This window comes from Oncorhynchus masou, unplaced genomic scaffold (genome assembly GCF_036934945.1).
Source record: "Oncorhynchus masou masou isolate Uvic2021 unplaced genomic scaffold, UVic_Omas_1.1 unplaced_scaffold_1510, whole genome shotgun sequence".
NCBI lineage: Eukaryota > Metazoa > Chordata > Actinopteri > Salmoniformes > Salmonidae > Oncorhynchus > Oncorhynchus masou.
In genome coordinates, this window is record NW_027005119.1 from 51085 (window position 1) to 76528 (window position 25444).

The following is a 25444-nucleotide window of genomic DNA, read 5'->3' on the forward strand; positions in this document are numbered from 1 at the left end:
CCCGTTTCAGACCCACGGACTTCCCGTTTCAGACCCATGGACTTCCCGTTTCAGACCCATGGACTTCCCGTTTCAGACCCATGGACTTCCCGTTTCAGACCCATGGACTTCCCGTTTCAGACCCATGGACTTCCCGTTTCAGACCCATGGACTTCCCGTTTCAGACCCATGGACTTCCCCTTTCAGGACTTCCCGTTTCAGACCCATGGACTTCCCGTTTCAGGACTTCCGTTTCAGACCCATGGACTTCCCGTTTCAGACCCACGGACTTCCCGTTTCAGACCCACGGACTTCCCGTTTCAGACCCATGGACTTCCCGTTTCAGACCCATGGACTTCCCGTTGATGGAAGAAAAATAGAGTAACATTATGCACAGCATACGGTGACCCATCGACCTTACATGGACAGATACTTCACGCAGCACATTTATATAGAATAGAAACAAACAAATACAGATAAAATGTATATTACAATGGACGTATACCTTAGTGTGGAATCATCACCATAATTGCTAAGATCAGCATTTATTTAGCTGATTCGTCAATTCATTATCAGCGGTCCAATGGACGTGCTACCAATAAACATCAAGATCTCGGTATGTAGTTTTTTAAAACTGTTTTATTACTGTCCGTACAAATGAACCATATTGTGTTAACTCAACCTTTTAGCCAGTAACGTCAGTAGGTGGCAGTAGCAAATAACTGACCGAAGATTAGTTGTCTGTCAAAATACCTGGAGAGTTGTAAAATACGAAACGGAGTATGGTTTCAGCTATTTCGCATGTTTGCCAACTAGCACTTTCAAAAACAGCAATATCAAGATAATACAACTAATTATCGCTAATATACACAATATATAGGTTAACTCATGACGTTATAGACGTACTTAAAGTCGGACGGAGTTATTTTTGTGTTCAATCTTGAATCCAAATCCACCTGGTGTGTTGATCCATGACGTGATTTGTAGACGCAATGACACTTTCCTCCAAACTGTCAGTTTGTTGTCTCGACGAGGCGGGTGAAATGTAAACATACAAATGATCTCTCTTGGAAATTTGTTTAATGTAATAGTTTTGAAGCCATTCGCTAAGCAATATTTTTGGCGAGTGTTTGTAAACTTTGCATTCTATTAATTTAACGTTGGGTTGTTTGATAAAGTTGGCGCTATTTTGTTGAATGATTAGTTGACCGTTAGCTAACTTTCTAGATAACGTTAGCCGCTAGCTAGCTAGATTAGCTAACAACAAGTAAAAAAAACTTAAACGAGTTATTTCGTGATCATCAAATAATGCATTGCTATAAAAACGAATTAACGAAACATTTCGTTTTGTTACAGAATGGAAGACTATGAAAAGTTCATACAACGCCGACTTTACGAACTGAAAAGGAAGGATAGCAACGACGACAACAAGAACCAACGCCGGACACTGGAATCACCATGTACTCGCCACGGATCGTCAGCTATCCGTTTCCATGGCTCACCCATCCTTCCTCCATTGGTAAGGCTTCGTGTTGCTGTATAACTCTATGGATATCACCACTTACATGTCCCATGGTATGTTGCCTGTGAGGAATGATGGAGATAGTTATATGCTAGCCAGGGAACCAGTCTTTTTGCATGACAATTCCATGCGGAGTTGGAAAGAGCAGAGACGACTGGCACCCAGGCTCGCTAGGTATTTATAGTCTTTATATTGTAACCTACTGTTGAAGTCGTTGTTAGCAAGGGCTTTTCTGTGACTATATGGTATATATTTTTTTATTTTTTTTATTTCACCTTTATTTAACCGGGTAGGCAAGTTGAGAACAAGTTCTCATTTACAATTGCGACCTGGCCAAGATAAAGCAAAGCAGTTCGACACAAACAACGACACAGTTACATATGGAGTAAAACAAACATACAGTCAATAATACAGTATAAACAAGTCTATATACGATGTGAGCAAATGAGGTGAGATAAGGGAGGTAAAGGCAAAAAAAGGCCATGGTGGCAAAGTAAATACAATATAGCAAGTAAAACACTGGAATGGTAGATTTGCAGTGGAAGAATGTGCAAAGTAGAAATAAAAATAATGGGGTGCAAAGGACAAAATAAATAAATAAATGAAATACAGTAGGGAAAGAGGTAGTTGTTTGGGCTAAATTATAGGTGGGCTATGTAAATGTAAATGTACAGTTGCAGTAATCTTTGATATGCATATGACTTTCTTTTTTGGGCCTTACTAATGATATCTATCATTATTAAGACACGCCTCTCATGGCAATACAAATATTTGAGGCCCAAATGGCACCCTATTCCCTATATAAGTCCTATGGGCCATTGTCAAAAGTAGTGTACTATAAAGGGAATAGGGGCACATAGACAAAGTGTGACTGTGTTGCCACTCCCAGCTCACAGGAGTGCAAAGAGAAGAGATGCAGAGACACAGAGAGGCAGCCAAGAGGACGATGGATCGGAGGAAGACTCAGCCCTCTGAGACGAGGATGTTCTACGTTCAGAACATTCTACACAGTGTTCAGGTAAATCCACATGAATTTTAAGGCAAATAAGGCTGGTTTCCCAGACATTGATTAACATTATTGGAGAATCTCGAATGAAATATATTTTTTGTGTATGCCGAGGCTGGGAAACGGTCCCATATAATTTAATTGTACACTCCTGCTACTTCAGCTAACTTAATGTATTGCCTAGCCTATAAGGTGAAAAGTATGTATTTATGTCAAAACAAAGTTATGATTGTTTTCATTATTTTCCTGTTGTTCCTGGTCATGTTTTTTAAATGTGTTTTCTGTCTGGTATTCTAGCTGAGGCAAGCACCAACACTGGAGGAGTTCTTTCAGGGTGAACCAGGACTAACGGCAGCCAAAACCACCAACCTACACCACAACAATGTCCGCCAGGTTCTAGCGTCGCAGGATGATGATGTCACCGAGACCAAGGACAGCTTGCCGGGGTCGTCCTCCCCACCAACCTTAACCGCCATGCGTGATGGGAAAGCCGGCATCCTCGTCCGAGGTCCTCCCATGACGTCGACAGCCTACGGCGCCTTCACAACAAATCACCTTACAACTCTCCATAACACCACCACTGTGAGGGAGACCTTCCTAGATAAGCTGGTCTGTGACCCACTGACACCTTCTCTAGCTAGAGAGACAACCACACACACCAACCAGGTTGCTCCACAAACAGAGACCTGGACCAGGGAGAGACTCTTGTATGACCAGGATAAGACCACCAATGCTGAGTGTGTTCTGGAGGAGGACCTTGGTTCAGGAGAAGCAAGGGTGGATCCTCTAGCTGACATAAGCCACCAGTCTTCTGGGTACGTGACGTGTGAAAACGCGGAGGCCACCTGGGTCCTGAGTCGGACTGAGGCTGGGGAGAGCATTTTGTCAGGGCCCGAGGAGGGGACACCAGTTGGAACAGGGAGGTTTCTCCTACACAGCACCTCTGATACAAACACAACCAAGGCATGTAATATCATCAGCCATCCTCCCATTGATGCTGAAGATCTGGAGGAGGGGTCGTCCCCGTGTGACGATGACCTCATAACCGGTCGTCCCGCAGATGAGGCGAGCGTGACGTCGTCCTGGTGTAATGACGTCATACCAGACTATTTAGAGGACGCGTTGGTGAAGATGCCTCTACAGAGCAGAGATATCACACCTCCTGTAGAAGACCGCAGAGCAAGTCACCCAGGAAAGAAGTGTAGCACTGCTAATATTGTGACTTTCCCCCAGCATCAAGCCTCATCATCACTATCAGACCGTCCTGAACCCAAGATTGTAGTGACATGTCCTCAGGCTGAGGCCTCGACACCGGACCTCTGCAAACCAGATCAGAACCAGAACCAGGCGTCAGACTTAGACCTGGACCGACCGCAGGGACCATACCGGCTCAGCCTCCAGACTCTTCTAAAGAAATCCCAGGCCGCTTTGGAACGCCCCAAACCAGGCAGGAACCAGCCAGGATCAGAACCAAAGAGCCAGGCTAGAGATGTAGACTTGGACCCGGAACCAGTGGCAGGGCCGTACCGCCTCAGCCTCCAGACCCTGCTGAAGAAGTCCCAGGAGCACCGGAGACGCCAGCGTCAGCTGAAGAACCAGGCCAAGGCCTCCACTTGTCCTACCAGGTGAGAGTTGGATGTTATTTTATTGACTTCTGTTTGTTGTGTTCAGGCAAGAGGGGCAGACATATTAGAGGTTTGAAAACCCATCTTTTAGCTTGGCTTTTAGTCAGTGGTTTTACTGTTATTTTAGACATCTTTTTTTTTTGTTTTCATCTCATTTTTTGTGATCTGTTTGTTTTTTTATCTCCTTAATTTGAATGTTTTTACTGTAAAGTTTGTTGTGATTTTAAATGTTATTTTATTTTAGGACCCAGGAGGCCTCGACACACCAGAAGATGGAGGAGGAGATCAGTTTCTCAGACAAGGAGAATGAGGAGTTCCTGCAGTCAGGGAGAGTGTTGGCGGAGGGAAGGAAAACCCGGGACAGGGATTGGAGAAAGGATCATCTGGGAATGGGAGTCCAGTTTTCCGGACCACCACCACTAGAGATATTCCCTAAGGAAGCGTGGGTTCAATGTGAGGAGGAGAAGGCGAGGTCTAGCATTGTGGAAAGAATGGGACTCGAAAAAGGATGTCGTGAAGGAATATTGGAGGAATTGGAGGCTGGAAATGGCCCTTCACATTTGGTTGGTCAAGAAGGAGACACCCAATCTCCTCCAGGAGTGGACATTGATGCTGGCTCGGCAGTAGAAGACATCCAGCTACACCTCTCACCAGACGTCACAGCAGCACCGTCAACGCTAATGGAGAACCTTCCACATCCTATCTCAGCCGATGCCTCCATAACCCAGAAATCATTCTACCTAGTCAGGGAGAAGAGTTCTACCTTGCCGAGGCCTTCCTCTCTGGGGGGTAGTAGGTTCCAGACCGTCCCTACCCCCCAGTTTAGTATGAGCCCTATCCGCTGTAAGAGTAAAGGAGACAGAGGGGGAGGAGGGCGTGGCACCCCCAAGAGGCAGATCCTGGTAAACTCACCTTTGAATGTAGACAACGAGGTAGGGTCGGTGACTGGGCAGGAAAATGTTGCTTGGGACCAAAGGCATCTGCATAGAGCGCCCCTAGTGGCTGGGGGTGGTATATCACAAGGCTTTACTGCTCCTACAACTCCCCTAGTGGCTGGGGGTGGTACAACACCTATGCGTAGGAGCTCAGACCAGGCAGAACAGATAGCTCAGCTGGAGCTCAACCTGTCCAGCCTCAAAATACTGATCTCAGACCTGGAGTCCACACTAACAGAGACACCAGAGAGCCAGCAGACACACAACAACAGCCAGACTGATAATAGTAGTAACCTTACCATGGACCCGCCACATAAATACATGGACTACCATGCACCTGAGAGTCAGGCAGAGAGTAACCTTACTGACAGTGAGAAAGGAAGAGGGGATGGAGGTCAGAGGTCAGCTGATAAGATGACGGTGGTCCCCTGTAGAGTCCAGGGGTGTGACAGCGTACCTCCATTGGTCAAGGAGGTGGAGATCACTGTTACAACAGGTTACAAAAAACAAGATGGTCGCCAGCAGCAGCCTCTTGCAGCGCGCCTCGTCACCTCCCTCACTCAGAAGAGGAGAGTTTCTGACGTGTTCCGGAAGGTTCCATATGATGTCATCAAGGTTCCGTCGGAAGTCATCAAGGTTCCGTCGGAATGACATCAAGGTTCGGAATGACGTCGTCAAGATTCCAGCATCACACAAAACACCTTTCTCCGTCCTCTCTGACGCCAGTAACAACCAGCACCGGCCAATGGAGTGCAAGAGTTATCCGGAGGACCCCGACCACTTCCAATCCATCAACCAATCGTATGACGTGGACACGCCCTCAGGGCTCTGGCTCCAGGGAGGGTCAGGGTCAGAGGGGTCGTTGAAAGGTCATGACTCCGCGGGGAAGCAGCTGACCCCTGAGAACGGAGGTGGTGGTCAGGGAGGGGCGTCAAGGGCCAAACGTAGACTGGTCATGCACACGACAGAGGGGAACAGGGGAGGAGGAGAGGTGATGGACAGGCCTCACTCCAGTACTCCTGAAGGTAAGGCCCGCCAAGGACCACAGTGGATTTAGATCAGGACGTCTGAGGTACGGAGATAGAGAGACAAACATTCACATAGTAATGGATGGTCATCTCAAACTGCATTCAATGTTTTCTCAATCCATTATATAACATTCAGTGGCTCCAAACTCAAAAAAGTGTTTTATGCTGTTTATTCATTCATTATAAAGGCAACAAGTGCAGAACAAACGTTTGTCAATCCATAATATCCCTGAATAAGAGTCTGTAAAGCACATCAGACTCCTAGCTAGCCCTTCCTGTCTGACTGTTACCTGTCTCTCTCCCTAGCTGCGGTGTGGTCACACAGTCAGGAGAGCCAGCAGCTGAAGCAGCTCCAGCTGACCCATGCAGGCCAGGTCAGAGCCCTGAAGGAGGAGCAGAGGAGACAGCAGCAACAACTACTGCAGGTGAGAGAGACCCCTGACCATCACCTCAATATGACCACAGTATTACTACTATAGCTACAATACTAACCACAATAAAACCCCTTACAGGTTTGGGCTCAATCCAATTTCAATTCCAGTCAAATCAGAAAGTAAACCAAATTCAAATTCCACATCTCCTCATTGAAAGGCTTTGAAGAGAATTGGTAATTGGAATTTCAGTGTACTTCCTGAATTGACCAGAATTAAAAGGGAATTGACCCCAACCCTGACCTCTAAACCATTGATGAAGCAGCAACAACTACTGCAGGTGAGAGAGACCGCTGTGCCGCAATATGACCACTACACTTCCAACTCCAATAACCTTGACGTCTAACCAAGGTCACTTCTAAACCCATCCAGCTGGCATCGGTATCCCTCCCTGCCTGCTTCTGTCAATCAATTCCTCTCTCTCCCTCCTTCTCTCTCAATTCACCCCCCCCCCCCCCTCTCTGTCCCTCTCTCAGATTCTTACTGTTACATCAACCTTAATGTTCCTCAAAAGAGAGACAGGGATTTCAGCTCCTTGGCTTAATTACATCCCCACACACACAGCTTGTGCAGACTGCAGACGTGCCCATTATAAGGGACCTTGAAACTCTCCTCCAGTTTTAAGGACCAGGGAGAGATTCTACTATAAATGTTTCATTGGAGCCCTAAGAGGGGGCGTGTGTGTGTGTGTGTGTTAATGTGTGTGTGTATTTCAAATAAAATGTGTGTGTGTGTGAAATGCTGAATGTGTGTGTGTGTGTGAATGTGTGTGTGTGTGCTGAATGTGTTGAACTGAAATGCTGAATACAACAGGTGTAGTAGACCTTACAGTGAAATGCTGAATCCATTCCTTGTATTTCAAATAAAATGTTATGCCCCGAAATGCCGTGTTATACCGTGAAATGCTGAATACAACAGGTGTAGTAGACCTTATCGTGAAATGCTGAATACAACAGGTGTAGTAGACCTTACCGTGAAATGCTGAATACAACAGGTGTAGTAGACCTTACCGTGAAATGCTGAATACAACAGGTGTAGTAGACCTTACCGTGAAATGCTGAATACAACAGGTGTAGTAGACCTTACCGTGAAATGCTGAATACAACAGGTGTAGTAGACCTTACAGTGAAATGCTGAATACAACAGGTGTAGTAGACCTTACTGTGAAATGCTGAATACAACAGGTGTAGTAGACCTTACCGTGAAATGCTGAATACAACAGGTGTAGTAGACTTTACCGTGAAATGCTGAATACAACAGGTGTAGAGGACCTTACAGTGAAATGCTGAATACAACAGGTGTAGAGGACCTTACAATGAAATGCTGAATACAACAGGTGTAGTAGACCTTACAGTGAAATGCTGAATACAACAGGTGTAGTAGACCTTACAGTGAAATGCTGAATACAACAGGTGTAGTAGACCTTACTGTGAAATGCTGAATACAACAGATGTAGTAGACCTTACAGTGAAATGCTGAATACAACAGGTGTAGTGTTGGACCTTACCGTGAAATGCTGAATACAACAGGTGTAGTAGACCTTACAGTGAAATGCTGAATACAACAGGTGTAGTAGACCTTACAGTGAAATGCTGAATACAACAGGTGTAGTAGACCTTACCGTGAAATGCTGAATACAACAGGTGTAGTAGACCTTACAGTGAAATGCTGAATACAACAGGTGTAGTAGACCTTACCGTGAAATGCTGAATACAACAGGTGTAGTAGACCTTACCGTGAAATGCTGAATACAACAGGTGTAGTAGACCTTACAGTGAAATGCTGAATACAACAGGTGTAGTAGACCTTACCGTGAAATGCTGAATACAACAGGTGTAGTAGACCTTACCGTGAAATGCTGAATACAACAGGTGTAGTAGACCTTACAGTGAAATGCTGAATACAACAGGTGTAGTAGACCTTACAGTGAAATGCTGAATACAACAGGCGTAGTAGACCTTACCGTGAAATGCTGAATACAACAGGTGTAGTAGACCTTACCGTGAAATGCTGAATACAACAGGTGTAGTAGACCTTACCGTGAAATGCTGAATACAACAGGTGTAGTAGACCTTACCGTGAAATGCTGAATACAACAGGTGTAGTAGACCTTACCGTGAAATGCTGAATACAACAGGTGTAGTAGACCTTACCGTGAAATGCTGAATACAACAGGTGTAGTAGACCTTACCGTGAAATGCTGAATACAACAGGTGTAGTAGACCTTACAGTGAAATGCTGAATACAACAGGCGTAGTAGACCTTACAGTGAAATGCTGAATACAACAGGTGTAGTAGACCTTACCGTGAAATGCTGAATACAACAGGTGTAGTAGACCTTACAGTGAAATGCTGAATACAACAGGTGTAGTAGACCTTACCGTGAAATGCTGAATACAACAGGTGTAGTAGACCTTACAGTGAAATGCTGAATACAACAGGTGTAGTAGACCTTACAGTGAAATGCTTACTGACAAGCCCTTAACCAACAATGTAGTTCAAGAAATAGAGTTAAGAAAATATTTACTAAATAAACTAAAGTTAAAAAAATAAATCAAAGTAACACAAGAAAATGACATAACAATAACGAGGCTGTATACAGATGGTACCGGTACCGTGTGCGGGGCTGCAGGTTAGTCAAGGTCATCTGTACATGTAGGTGGGATCAAGTTGCTCTGCATAGATAAAGAGCAGTGAGTAGCAGCAGTGTAAAAACAGGTGGCTTGGGGGTAGAATCTGTTAAGGAGCCTTTTGAATCGAGACTTTGCTCTCCAGTACTGCTTGCTGTGAGGTAGCAGAGAGAACAGTCTGTGACCTGGGCGACTGGAGTCTTTGACCATGTTTTGGGCCTTCCTCTGACACCGCCTACTATATAGGTCCTGGATGGCAGGAAGCTTGGCCCCAAAAATGTACTGGGTCGTACGCACTACCCTCTGCAGTGCCTTATGCTCAGATGTCGAGCAGTTGCTTTACCAGGCGGTGATGCAACCAGTCATGCTCTCGATGGTGCAGCTGTAGAACGTTTTGAGGATCTGGGGACCCATGCCAAGTCTTTTCAGTATCCGGAGGGGAAAAGGTGTTGTCCTGCCCTCTTCACAACTGTCTTGGTGTGTTTGGACCATGGTAGTTGGTGATGTGGACACCAATGAACTGGAAACTTTCGACCCGCTCCACAACAGCCCCGTCGATGTTAATGGGGGCCTGTTAGGCCCACCTTTTCCTGTAGTCCACAATCAGCTCCTTTGTCTTGCACATTGAGGGAGAGGTTGTTGTCCGGGCACCACACGGCCAGGTCTCTGACCTACTCCCTATAAGCTGTCTCATCGTTGTCGGTGATCAGGCTCACCACTGTTGTCGTCAGCAAACTCAATGATGGTGTTGGAGTCGTGCCTGGCCATGCAGTTGTGGATGAACAGGGAGTACAGGAGGGGACAATGCAAACACCCATGAGCAGCCCCCGTGTTGAGGATCAGTGTGGCAAATGTGCTGCTACCTACCCTCACCACCTTGGGGCGGCCTGCCTGGGAGTCCAGGATCCAGTTGCAGAGGGAGGTGTTTAGTCCCAGGGTCCTTAGCTTAGTGATGAGCTTCGTGGGCACTATGGTGTTGAACACTGAGCTGTAGTCAATGAACAGCATTCTCACATAGGTGTTCCTTTTGTCCAGGTGGGAAAGGACAGTGTGGAGTGTGATTGAGATGGCCTCATCTGTGGATCTGTTGGGGCGGTATGCGAATTGGAGTGGGTCTAGGGTTTCTGGGATAATGGTGTTGATGTGAGCCATTACCAGCCTTTCAAAGCACTTCATGGCTACCGATGTGAAAATCATTTAGGCAGGTTACCTTCCGTCTGTGTGTGTCTGTCGCTCTTAACACCATCATTAACATAAAGCTGTTTCATAATAAAACCTGTCTTCACCCCTCCCTCCATCATTGATGATGTGTTGCCTGTAACAGGAGGTTAGCTGGGCCGTGGATAGAGAGAGAGGGAGACAGGGATGTAGGGTAGCTGGGCCGTGGATAGAGAGAGAGGGAGACAGGGATGTAGGGTAGCTGGGCCGTGGATAGAGAGAGAGGGAGACAGGGATGTAGGGTAGCTGGGCCGTGGATAGAGAGAGAGGGAGACAGGGATGTAGGGTAGCTGGGCCGTGGATAGAGAGAGAGGGAGACAGGGATGTAGGGTAGCTGGGCTGTGGATAGAGAGAGAGGGAGACAGGGATGTAGGGTAGCTGGGCCGTGGATAGAGAGAGAGGGAGACAGGGATGTATGGTAGCTGGGCCGTGGATAGAGAGAGAGGGAGACAGTGATGTAGGGTAGCTGGGCTGTGGATAGAGAGATGGAGGGAGACAGGGATGTAGGGTAGCTGGGCCGTGGATAGTGGGAGACAGGGATGTAGGGTAGCTGGGATGTGGATAGAGAGAGAGGGAGACAGGGATGTAGGGTAGCTGGGCCGTGGATAGAGGGAGAGAGAGAGGGAGACAGGGATGTAGGGTAGCTGGGCTGTGGATAGAGAGAGAGGGAGACAGGGATGTAGGGTAGCTGGGCCGTGGATAGAGAGAGAGGGATGTAGGGTAGCTGGGCCGTGGATAGAGAGAGAGGGAGACAAGGATGTAGGGTAGCTGGGCCGTGGATAGAGGGAGAGAGAGAGGGAGACAGGGATGTAGGGTAGCTGGGCTGTGGATAGAGAGAGAGGGAGACAGGGATGTATGGTCGCTGGGCCGTGGATAGATGGAGAGAGAGAGGGAGACAGGGATGTAGGGTAGCTGGGATGTGGATAGAGAGAGAGGGAGACAGGGATGTAGGGTAGCTGGGATGTGGATAGAGAGAGAGGGAGACAGGGATGTAGGGTAGCTGGGCTGTGGATAGAGAGAGAGGGATGTAGGGTAGCTGGGCCGTGGATAGAGGGACAGGGATGTATGAGCACCCCCCCTGTCAGCCACCCTGATAGCCCTTCTGACAACCCCCCCACACCCACTGAGGACAAACACAAGACACAGATTGTACTACTTATGGACTCAAATGGGAAATATATAGAAGAAAAAAAACTTTTTCCCAAACACAGTGTGTCTAAACTCTGGTGTCCAAACACCCAGAGCGCCATAGACCTTCTGTCTGAGGCCAAACTAGGCTCACCTAGCCACATAATAATACACACAGGCACAAACGACCTGAGGGCCCAGCAGGAAAGAGTGGCCACAGCACTGAAGGGAGTGATTGAAAAGGCTTCTTCTACTTTCCCCAACGCACAAGTGGTTATCTCCACCCTGCTACCACGAAAAGACTTCCACCCTGCCACAATACAGCGGGTAAACGCAAGTATTTCCCGTGACTGTGCCTCAAAACCAAACGTTTTCCTGGCCCACCACTCCACCCTGGACTTGAACAGCCTCTATGACCAGGTCCACCTCTACAAGGCAGCAGTGCCCATCTTTGCCCGAACTCTAAAGGACATCGCTCTCAAACGTATCCCCAACACTTCACACAGGAGCAACAGATCAATAGACACCCCACCCAGACCAGCGAGACACCCTCCCAGACCTGCAGGACCCCCCTGGACCTACACATAGAGGACCCACGCCAAGAGGAATTACATCCAGACCACCGCACACCCAGACACATCCACACCCCTACTCCAACCAATCAACACCCCCCACGTCAATCATGCCCACACCCCATTTAGGCCCCCTCAGATCAGACCTATGCCACTCCTGCCCACCCCATGCACCCCACCCCCGCAAAGAGGGCCTCAACATGGAAGCCACACATACGCCCAGGTAGTGAGCGGGCAAACAGTCCCAACCCCCACTCTCACACTCGCCCAAGCCAATGGCATGTACCAGATGCTCAGCAGGCTCTGCTCACACTTACTGGCCTGAGGCCAAACCACGACCAACAACATTGGACACTTTATGGAACAAAAAGCCTTTACTATTTCATCCTGGAATATCCAAGGCCTGAGGTCATCTGCCTTTGGCCTGAAGAGCAGAAACCCGGACTTCACCAAAGAAATCGGTAATACAGACATTGTCATCCTGCAAGAAACCTGGTATAGAGGAGACAGACCCACTGGATGCCCTCTAGGTTACAGAGAGCTGGTAGTCCCATCCACCAAACTACCAGGTGTGAAACAGGGAAGGGACTCAGGGGGTATGCTAATTTGGTATAGAACAGACCTAACTCACTCCATTAAATTAATCAAAACAGGAACATTCTACATTTGGCTAGAAATTCAAAAGGAAATTATCCTAACAGAGAAAAATGTCCTCCTGTGTGCTACCTATATCCCCCACTAGAATCCCCATATTTTAATGAAGACAGCTTCTCCATCCTGGAGGGGAAATCAATCATTTCCAGGCCCAGGGACATGTACTAGTCTGTGGTGACCTAAATGCCAGAACCGGACAAGAACCTGACACCCTCAGCACACAGGGGGACAAACACCTGCCTGGAGGTGACAGCATTCCCTCCACCGTGTGCCCCCTAGGCACAACTATGACAACATAACGAACAAAAACGGGTCACAACTCCTGCAGCTCTGTCGCACGCTGGGTATGTACATAGTCAATGGTAGGCTTCGAGGGGACTCCTATGGTAGGTACACCTATAGCTCATCTCTTGGCAGTAGTACTGTAGACTACTTTATCACTGACCTCAACCCAGAGTCTCTCAGAGCGTTCACAGTCAGCCCACTGACACCCCTATCAGACCACAGCAAAATCACAGTCTACCTAAACAGAGCAATACTCAATCATGAGGCATCAAAGCCAAAGGAACTGAGTAACATTAAGAAATGCTATAGATGGAAGGAATGCAGTTTGGAAACCTACCAAAAAACAATTAGGCAACAACAAATTCAATCCCTTTTAGGCAATTTCCTGGATAAAACGTTCCACTGTAATAGTGAAGGTGTAAACTTGGCAGTAGAAAATCTTAACAGTATATTTGACCTCTCAGCTTCCCTATCAAATCTAAAAATCTCAAATAGAAAACCGAAGAAAATTAACAACAATGACAAATGGTTTGATGAAGAATGCAAAATTCTAAGAAAGAAATTGAGAAACCTGTCCAACCAAAAACATAGAGACCCGGAAAACCTGAGTCTACGCCTTCACTATGGTGAATCACTAAAACAATACAGAAATACACTACGGAAAAGAAGGAACAGCATGTCAGAAATCAGCTCAATGTAATTGAAGAATCCATAGACTCTAACCACTTCTGGGAAAATTGGAAAACACTAAACAAACAACAACACGAAGAATTATCTATCCAAAATGGAGATATATGGGTAAACCACTTCTCCAATCTTTTTGGCTCTATAACAAAGAATAAAGAGCAAAAACATATACATGATCAAATACAGATCTTAGAATCAACTATTAAAGACTACCAGAACCCACTGGATTCTCCAATAACATTGAATGAGTTACAGGACAAAATAAAAACCCTCAAACCCAAAAAGGCCTGTGGTGTTGATGGTATCCTCAATGAAATGATCAAATATACAGACAACAAATTCCAATTGGCTATACTAAAACTCTTTAACATCATCCTTAGCTCTGGCATCTTCCCCAATATTTGGAACCAAGGACTGATCACCCCAATCCACAAAAATGGAGACAAATTTGACCCCAATAACTACCGTGGAATATGCGTCAACAGTAACCTTGGGAAAATCCTCTGCATTATCATTAACAGCAGACTCGTACACTTCCTCAATGAAAACAATGTACTGAGCAAATGTCAAATTGGCTTTTTACCAAATTACCGTACAACAGACCATGTATTCACCCTGCACACCCTAATTGACAACCAAACAAACCAAAACAAAGGCAAAGTCTTCTCATGCTTTGTTGATTTCAAAAAAGCCTTCGACTCAATTTGGCATGAGGGTCTGCTATACAAACTGATGGAAAGTGGTGTTGGGGGTAAAACATACGACATCATAAAATCCATGTACACAAACAACAAGTGTGCGGTTAAAATTGGCAAAAAACACACATTTCTTCACACAGGGTCGTGGGGTTAGACAGGGATGCAGCTTAAGCCCCACCCTCTTCAACATATATATCAACGAACTGGCGCGGGCACTAGAAAAGTCTGCAGCACCCGGCCTCACCCTACTAGAATCTGAAGTCAAATGTCTGCTGTTTGCTGATGATCTGGTGCTTCTGTCACCAACCAAGGAGGGCCTACAGCAGCACCTAGATCTTATGCACAGATTCTGTCAGACCTGGGCCCTGACAGTAAATCTCAGTAAGACCAAAATAATGGTGTTCCAAAAAAGGTCCAGTCACCAGGACCACAAATACAAATTCCATCTAGACACTGTTGCCCTAGAGCACACAAAAAACTATACATACCTTGGCCTAAACATCAGCTCCACAGGTAACTTCCACAAAGCTGTGAACGATCTGAGAGACAAGGCAAGAAGGGCATTCTATGCCATCAAAAGGAACATAAATTTCAACATACCAATTAGGATTTGGCTAAAAATACTTGAATCAGTCATAGAGCCCATTGCCCTTTATGGTTGTGAGGTCTGGGGTCCGCTCACCAACCAAGACTTCACAAAATGGGACAAACACCAAATTGAGACTCTGCACGCAGAATTCTGCAAAAATATCCTCAGTGTACAACGTAGAACACCAAATAATGCATGCAGAGCAGAATTAGGCCGATACCCACTAATTATCAAAATCCAGAAAAGAGCAGTTAAATTCTATAACCACCTAAAAGGAAGCGATTCCCAAACCTTCCACAACAAAGCCATCACCTACAGAGAGATGAACCTGGAGAAGAGTCCCTAAGCAAGCTGGTCCTGGGGCTCTGTTCACAAACACACCCTACAGAGCCCCATGACAGCAGCACAATTAGACCCAACCAAATCATGAGAAAACAAAAAGATAATTACTTGACACATTGGAAAGAATTAACAAAAAAACAGAGCAAACTAGAATGCTATTTGGCCCTACACAGAGAGTACACAGCGGCAGAATACCTGACCACTGTGACTGACCCAAAATTAAGGAAAGCTTTGACTATGTACAGACTCAGCGAGCATAGCCTTGCTATTGAGAAAGGCCGCCGTAGGCAGACATGGCTCTCAAGGGAAGACAGGCTATGTGCTCACTGCCCACAAAATGAGGTGGAAACTGAGCTGCACTTCCTAACCTCCTGCCCAATGTATGACCATATTAGAGAGACATATTTCCCTCAGATTACACAGATCCACAAAGAATTCGAAAACAAATCCAATTTTGAAAAACTCCCATATCTACTGGGTGAAATTCCACAGTGTGCCATCAGAGCAGCAAGATTTGTGACCTGTTGCCACGAGAAAAGGGCAACCAGTGAAGAACACGCACCATTGTAAATACAACACATATCTATGCTTATTTATTTTATCTTGTGTCCTTTACCATTTGCACATTGTAAAAACACTGTATATATATATATAATATGACATTTGTAATGTCTTTATTGTTTTGAAACTTCTGTATGTGTGATGTCTACTGTTAATTTTTATTGTTTATTTCACTTTATATATTATATACCTTACTTGCTTTGGCAATGTTAACATATGTTTCCCATGCCAATAAAGCCCCTTGAATTGAATTGAATTGAATTGACAGGGATGTAGGGTAGCTGGGCCGTGGATAGAGGGAGACAGGGATGTAATGTCTTTATTGTTTTGAAGCTTCTGTATGTGTGATGTCTACTGTTAATTTTTATTGTTTATTTCACTTTATATATTATCTACCTTACTTGCTTTGGCAATGTTAACACGTTTCCCATGCCAATAAAGCCCCTTAAATTGAATTGAATTGTATGGTAGCTGGGATGGAAGGAAGGAGGGAGAGGGGGGATATGACACCGAAAAGGAGACGATCATTAGTTTAATTCATGAGGTGCTGGTTGAGTGCCAGATAGTCGCTCTGAGCGCTAATGGTCCTCTCTCTCTCTTTCTCTCTCTCATTCCTCTCTCTCTCTTTCCCTCTTTCCTCTCTCTCTTTCTCTCTTTCCTCTCTCTCTCTCATTCCTCTCTCTCGTTCTCTTTCTTCTTTCTCTCTTTCCTCTTTCTCTCATTCCCCTCTCTCTCTCTCTCTCTCTCTCTCTCTCTCTCTCTCATTACTCACTATCTCTTTCTTTCCTCTTTCCTCTCTCTCTCTTTCCTCTCTCTCTCTCATTCCTCTCTTTGCTCTCTCTCTCTCATTCCTCTCTCTTTCTCTCTTTCCTCTCTCTCTCTCATTCCTCTCTCTTTCCTCTCTCTTTCTCTCTTTCCTCTCTCTCTCTCTCTTCTCTCTCATTCCTCTCTCATTCCCCTCTCTCCCGCTCTTTCTCTCTCATTCCTCTTTCTCTTTCTCTCTCATTCCCCTCTCTCTCGCTCTCATTCCTCTCTCTTTCTCCCTCATTCCTCTCTCATTCCCCTCTCTCTCTCTCTCTCTCTCTCTCTCTCTCTCTCTCTCTCATTCCTCTCTCTTTCTCCCTCATTCCTCTCTCATTCCCCTCTCTCTCTCTCTCTCTCTCTCTCTCGCTCTCTCTCTCATTCATCTCTCTCTCTCATTCCCCTCTCTCTCTCTCTCTCTCTCTCATTCCTCTCTCCCATCTGTTAGATGCTGGCCGTACGTTACCAGCTACTCCAGAGTTTGTCCTTCCCTGTGTCCTCCTGCCCCACATCCAGCGCATGTCTAGGGGACACCACAACCTCCCTCCTCCCCCTCTCCTCCATCCCCCTCTCTTCCCTCCCCCTCTCTTCCATCCCCCTCTCTTCCCTCCCCCTCTCTTCCATCCCCCTCTCCTCCTCCCCCTCTCCTCATCCCCCTCTCCTCCTCCCCCTCTCTTCCATCCCCCTCTCCATCCCTCTATTCTCCCCCTCAGCAGGATCCCTCCTGTCAGACCCAGACTCCCCCTCACGGGTAAATTCAATTCACACCTGACTGACTTTCTATATTTGGATGTTCAGTTTATAATCAACAAGTGAGAAGCACAACAGTTAGTTGTAGGATGATTCAAGTCAGGGTGTGTGTGTGTGTGTGTGTGTGTGTGTGTGTGTGTGTGTGTGTGTGTGTGTGTGTGTGTGTGTGTGTGTGTGTGTGTGTGTGTGTGTGTGTGTCTACAGCTACAGTTGGCCACCAGTTGAAAGGACCTTGAGAATCTGGGTGGGAAATTAATTGGTTGTCATTGACAGAATTGGTATTTCTCCTCTCGTCTCTCCCTACCCCCTCCTCTCTCTCCCCACCCCCCTCGTCTCTCCCCACCCCCTCCTCTCTCTCCCCACCCCCCTCGTCTCTCCCCACCCCCTCCTCTCTCTCCCCACCCCCTCCTCTCTCTCCCCACCCCCCTCGTCTCTCCCCACCCCCTCCCTCTCTCTCCCCACCCCCTCGTCTCTCCCCACCCCCTCGTCTCTCCCCACCCCCTCGTCTCTCCCCACCCCCTCGTCTCTCCCCACCCCCTCGTCTCTCCCCACCCCCTCGTCTCTCCCCACCCCCCTCGTCTCTCCCCACCCCCTCGTCTCTCCCACCCCCTCCTCTCTCTCCCCACCCCCTCGTCTCTCCCCACCCCCTCCCTCTCTCTCCCCACCCCCCTCGTCTCTCCCCACCCCCTCCCTCTCTCTCCCCACCCCCTCCTCTCTCTCCCCCACCCCCTCCCTCTCTCTCCCCACCCCCTCCTCTCTCTCCCCACCCCCTCGTCTCTCCCCCACCCCCTCCTCTCTCTCCCCACCCCCCTCGTCTCTCCCCACCCCCTCGTTTCTCCCACACCCCCTCGTTTCTCCCCACCCCCTCATTGTCTCTCCCCACCCCCTCCTCGTCTCTCCCCACCCCCCTCTCTCTCCCCTCCCCCTCCCTCTCTCTCCTCTCCCCCTCCCTCTCTCCTCTCCCCCTCCTCTCTCTCCCCACCCCCTCCCCTCTCTCTCCCCACCCCCTCCTCTCTCTCCCCACCCCCTCCTCTCTCCCCACCCCCTCCCTCTCTCTCCCCACCCCCTCCTCTCTCTCCCCACCCCCTCCTCTCTCTCCCCACCCCTCCCTCGTCTCTCCCCACCCCCTCCTCTCTCTCCCCACCCCCTCCCTCGTCTCTCCCCACCTCCTCCTCGTCTCTCCCCACCTCCTCCTCGTCTCTCCCCACCTCCTCCTCTCTCTCCCCACCCCCTCCTCTCTCTCCCCACCTCTCTCTCCCCCCTTCTCCTCTCTCCCCTCAGTCTCCCAGGTGTCTGTCTGTGTGTTACGGTCCCCTGGTGGCAGCAGCAGTGAAGGGATACCTAACCAGGAGGCTCCTACACACAGAGAGAGTGGGACAGCTGCTATGTACCATCAAGGTGACACACACAGTCTCAGAAACACACAGCCCATCATGGGATTTATCGAAGATGTGATTTACGGATGTGTGTTTAATCATTTATTTTGTGTATGACTGTGTGTGTGCGTGTCCCTCCCTAAGGACACGCAGCAGTTCCTACAGTCCTTCCAGCCCCAGAGCCCTGGGAGAGACAGCAGGCAAGACCTGGTGCTGCAGGAGAGAGTCACACTGCAGGTAACTAACACACACACACACACTGGCGCGCACAACACCGTCTCTACACACACACACTCTGGCGTGCACAACACCGTCTCTACACACACACACACACACTCTGGCACACACAACACCGTCTCTACACACACACACTCTGGCACACACAACACCGTCTCTACACACACACACTCTGGCGTGCACAACACCGTCTCTACACACACACACACTGGCGTGCACAACACCGTCTCTACACACACACACTCTGGCGTGCACAACACCGTCTCTACACACACACACACACACTCTGGCACACACAACACCGTCTCTACACACACACACTCTGGCGTGCACAACACCGTCTCTACACACACACACACTCTGGCGTGCACAACACCGTCTCTACACACACACACACTCTGGCGTGCACAACACCGTCTCTACACACACACACACTCTGGCGTGCACAACACCGTCTCTACACACACACACACTCTGGCGTGCACAACACTGTCTCTACACACACACACACTCTGGCGTGCACAACACTGTCTCTACACACACACACACTCTGGCGTGCACAGCACTGTCTCTACACACACACACACTCTGGCGTGCACAGCACTGTCTCTACACACACACACACTCTGGCGTGCACAGCACTGTCTCTACACACACACACACTCTGGCGTGCACAACACTGTCTCTACACACACACACACTCTGGCGTGCACAACACTGTCTCTACACACACACACACACTCTGGCGTGCACAACACTGTCTCTACACACACACACACTCTGGCGTGCACAACACTGTCTCTACACACACACACACACTCTGGCGTGCACAACACCGTCTCTACACACACACACACACTCTGGCGTGCACAACACTGTCTCTACACACACACACACACTCTGGCGTGCACAACACTGTCTCTACACACACACACACTCTGGCGTGCACAACACTGTCTCTACACACACACACTATGGCGTGCACAACACTGTCTCTACACACACACTCTGGCGTGCACAGCACTGTCTCTACACACACACACACTCTGGCGAGCACAACACTGTCTCTACACACACACACACTCTGGCGTGCACAACACTGTCTCTACACACACACTCTGGCGTGCACAACACTGTCTCTACACACACACACACTCTGGCGAGCACAACACTGTGTCTACACACACACACTCTGGCGTGCACAACACCGTCTCTACACACACACACACACTGGCGTGCACAACACCGTCTCTACACACACACACACTCTGGCGTGCACAACACCGTCTCTACACACACACACACTCTGGCGTGCACAACACCGTCTCTACACACACACACACTCTGGCGTGCACAACACCGTCTCTACACACACACACACTCTGGCGTGCACAGCACTGTCTCTACACACACACACACTCTGGCGTGCACAACACTGTCTCTACACACACACACACTCTGGCGTGCACAACACTGTCTCTACACACACACACACTCTGGCGTGCACAACACTGTCTCTACACACACACACACTCTGGCGTGCACAACACTGTCTCTACACACACACACACACTCTGGCGTGCACAACACTGTCTCTACACACACACACACTCTGGCGTGCACAACACCGTCTCTACACACACACACACTCTGGCGTGCACAACACCGTCTCTACACACACACACACTCTGGCTTGCACAACACGGTCTCTACACACACACACACACACTCTGGCGTGCACAACACCGTCTCTACACACACACACACACACTCTGGCGTGCACAACACCGTCTCTACACACACACTCTGGCGTGCACAACACCGTCTCTACACACACACTCTGGCGTGCACAACACGGTCTCTACACACACACACACACTCTGGCGTGCACAACACCGTCTCTACACACACACTCTGGCGTGCACAACACTGTCTCTACACACACACACACACACTCTGGCGTGCACAACACCGTCTCTACACACACACACACACACACTCTGGCGTGCACAAAACCGTCTCTACACACACACTCTGGCGTGCACAACACTGTCTCTACACACACACTCTGGCGTGCACAACACTGTCTCTACACACAGACACTCTGGCGTGCACAACACCGTCTCTACACACACACACACTCTGGCGTGCACAACACTGTCTCTACACACACACACACTCTGGCGTGCACAACACTGTCTCTACACACACACTCTGGCGTGCACAACACTGTCTCTACACACACACTCTGGCGTGCACAACACCGTCTCTACACACACACACACACACACTCTGGCGTGCACAACACCGTCTCTACACACACACACACTCTGGCGTGCACAACACCGTCTCTACACACACACACACTCTGGCGTGCACAACACCGTCTCTACACACACACACAGTGGCGTGCACAACACCGTCTCTATACACACACACACTCTGGCGTGCACAACACCGTCTCTACACACACACACAGTGGCGTGCACAACACCGTCTCTATACACACACACACTCTGGCGTGCACAACACCGTCTCTACACACACACACTCTGGCGTGCACAACACCGTCTCTACACACACACTCTGGCGTGCACAACACCGTCTCTACACACACACTCTGGCGTGCACAACACCGTCTCTACACACACACTCTGGCGTGCACAACACCGTCTCTACACACACACACTCTGGCGTGCACAACACCGTCTCTACACACACACTCTGGCGTGCACAACACCGTCTCTACACACACACACTCTGGTGTGCACAACACCGTCTCTACACACACACTCTGGCGTGCACAACACCGTCTCTACACACACACACTCTGGCGTGCACAACACCGTCTCTACACACACACACACTCTGGCGTGCACAACACCGTCTCTACACACACACACACTCTGGCGTGCACAACACTGTCTCTACACACACACACACTCTGGCGTGCACAACACCGTCTCTACACACACACTCTGGCGTGCACAACACCGTCTCTACACACACACTCTGGCGTGCACAACACCGTCTCTACACACACACTCTGGCGTGCACAACACCGTCTCTACACACACACTCTGGCGTGCACAACACGGTCTCTACACACACACACTCTGGCTTGCACAACACGGTCTCTACACACACACTCTGGCGTGCACAACACGGTCTCTACACACACACACTCTGGCGTGCACAACACCGTCTCTACACACACACTCTGGCGTGCACAACACCGTCTCTACACACACACTCTGGCGTGCACAACACCGTCTCTACACACACACTCTGGCGTGCACAACACCGTCTCTACACACACACTCTGGCGTGCACAACACCGTCTCTACACACACACACACACACACACACACTCACTCTGGCGTGCACAACACCGTCTCTACACACACACTCTGGCGTGCACATCACCGTCTCTACACACACACTCTGGCGTGCACAACACCGTCTCTACACACACACACACACACACTCACTCTGGCGTGCACAACACCGTCTCTACACACACACTCTGGCGTGCACAACACCGTCTCTACACACACACTCTGGCGTGCACAACACCGTCTCTACACACACACTCTGGCGTGCACAACACCGTCTCTACACACACACACTCTGGCGTGCACAACACCGTCTCTACACACACACTCTGGCGTGCACAACACCGTCTCTACACACACACTCTGGCGTGCACAACACCGTCTCTACACACACACTCTGGCGTGCACAACACCGTCTCTACACACACACACACTCTGGCGTGCACAACACCGTCTCTACACACACACTCTGGCGTGCACAACACCGTCTCTACACACACACTCTGGCGTGCACAACACCGTCTCTACACACACACACACACACACTCTGGCGTGCACAACACCGTCTCTACACACACACTCTGGCGTGCACAACACCGTCTCTACACACACACACACACACACTCTGGCGTGCACAACACCGTCTCCACACACAGAAGACTACTTCTCAGGAGCGGTGTCTTGTTCCAGCTCCGCTCGGCGCGTTATGAGGTCCAGGACATCTTCTGTCTGTCAGCAGGAGACAGGATGCAGATCATCAGCTGGGACAGACAGCTGGCCAGGGACAGGGAGATGAAACGCAAGGTAACCACCGGGGGGGGGTTGAAACGCAAGGTAACCACGGGGAGGGGGGATGAAACGCAAGGTAACCACGGGGCGGGGGGTTGTTGAAACGCAAGGTAACCACGGGGCGGGGGGCAGGGAGATGAAACACAAAGTAACCACTGGGGGGGGGGGGGGGGGGCAGAAAAACATTTCAAGAACATTGGGAGACGGCGACACCCTAAAATGTAAAATAGTTTTACTTTATTTTTTATTTTTGTCCATCAGGCTAACGCGTTTTGGCAGTTAAACCTTCATCAAGACGTTTTTTTTATTAAAAAATTTTTTTTGCACCTTTATTTAACCAGGTAGGCCAGTTGAGAACCAGTTCTCATTTACAACAAAGACCTGGCCAAGATAAAGCATAGACCTCCAGTCGTTATGCTAACGCTAGTTAGAAATTGCTCTAGCATTAGTGAGCAACATCTTTCACACTGCACACAGAGACATGACCTCATCAGACTGGGGATGTAGACAAAGGACCTCAGCCAAAATCCCCAACTATCTCTACGTTAACACTACAATCGCCCTCTGAACCCGACAAATAGCATGTAGGTATCATGATGACATTTGAGATATTTTGGGACACAATTAGTGACTTCCTAGTGCACAATAAAGCCTCCAACATGAGATGCTTTGGGGTCTGGATAGAAAGATTAGGATTGAATGTAGAACAAATATACATCAGCATACACAAATTTAAGGTGTGTGTGTGTGTGTGTGTGTGTGTGTGTGGGTCCACAGACTGGTGAAACGGGGTCGACCAGGGGGAAGAGTTCTCTGTCAGCTGCTACACAGAAAGCCCTGGAGAGGAAGAGAGGAGTCATGATGTGAGTCCTGTAATAGAAAATGTGTCACTAGACCAGATAGTTATTGGAAATAAAACAGACATTGTCAGAGCAAGACCGCAAGTGTATGACTTGTATGTTCAGGGTTATCAGCACAAGGTTAGGGTTGTGTTAATAACATGTTTGGTTATAGAAGCTAGTACAGCCCAGGCAGTGACTACTGCCCACCAAAGTGATATTATGATACTAGTAAAAGAGTTCAACTGTCTCACTAATCAATCTATTGTTCCCCTCTCTTCTCCCATCAGGAGGAAAACAGCAGAGAGGCAGAGGGGGACTGGAGCTGGGGTTGTAGCTGGCCAGAAGGGCCCTCTGGCTGGGGCAGAGGGGGAGAGGGGGACTGGAGCTGGGGTTGTAGCTGGTCAGAAGGGCCCTCTGGCTGGGGCAGAGAGGCAGAGGGGGGCTGGGGTTGTAGCTGGTCAGAAGGGCCCTCTGGCTGGGGCAGAGGGGGACGTCGTGAAGCGGATGCGTGGGTCTTTTCGACCCAACCCTCAAAGGGTCCCCAAGACCACCCAGTCCCGCAGATCTCGGTGAAGATGATCTACTTATCAGGCTAGACTGGACCGGAACTGGGTTGTGTTCATTTTGGCACAGTGTTGTAGCAAAACGTTTTGCACAGGAGAACGAAAACGAGTGTTTCTTATTGGACAAGTTCAGGGTCAAATTCATTAGTGAAAATGTTTTGGAAAACGACAACAAGCGTTTCTTATTGGACAAATTCAGGGTCATATTCATTAGTGGACATTTTATGGAAAACGAAAACAAGCGTTTCTTATTGGACAAGTTCAGGTAGTCCCTCCCTTGACCCAGATAATGAATACTGTTGATACCTAAAAAGATATACACACACAATCCATCTCACTTAACCCTAAAACAATACGCCCCTATGGGCCCTGGTCAAAAGTAGTGCACTACAAAGGGTTGCCATTTGGGACGCTTCCATAGAGTTTCTTGCTAACCAGTGGACATCTGGAAAGTATTGTATTTGAACTTGATTGTATTCTACAAAGGCACAACTCACTGCATTCAAATGCATCTTAGCTACTACATACTGTATGTGACAATCTATTCTTACCACAAGACCTCAGGACTTGTTTTTGGACACACTGTTTGTAATATGTTAGTTTTACACGTTTTATACTATTTATATTTCCTATACCAATTTGTGGTACAGTATTGGGATGGCAATGCAACCAAAGCCCAGAAAACCCAAGTCTATATTTGAAGGTCTGTTCTGAGTGTTCATCTTTCCTACTGTTTTTGTTCTAAATTATTTAGAAGTGTTTTTTAATAAATGTTTTTTAATAAAAAATGTACTTGTCAGGTTGGTTGAATGTAAACTGAACAAAAATATAAACACAACATTAAACAATTAACGATATTAC

The 25444-nt window shown here is 48.4% G+C and overlaps 1 protein-coding gene across 1 annotated transcript; it reads left to right on the forward strand.

The window, feature by feature from the left end:
- Positions 1–1016: 1016 nt before the first annotated feature.
- LOC135531091 (uncharacterized) lies at positions 1017–25380 on the forward strand. Its single transcript, XM_064959212.1, is given in 13 exon segments — positions 1017–1101; positions 1336–1498; positions 2391–2519; positions 2805–4132; positions 4377–5613; positions 5615–6092; positions 6402–6520; positions 17140–17442; positions 18723–18839; positions 18962–19054; positions 23080–23193; positions 23956–24041; positions 24308–25380. Coding segments are annotated over 12 exon segments (4452 nt in total). The 5' UTR covers positions 1017–1101; position 1336; the 3' UTR covers positions 24594–25380.
- Positions 25381–25444: the final 64 nt, after the last annotated feature.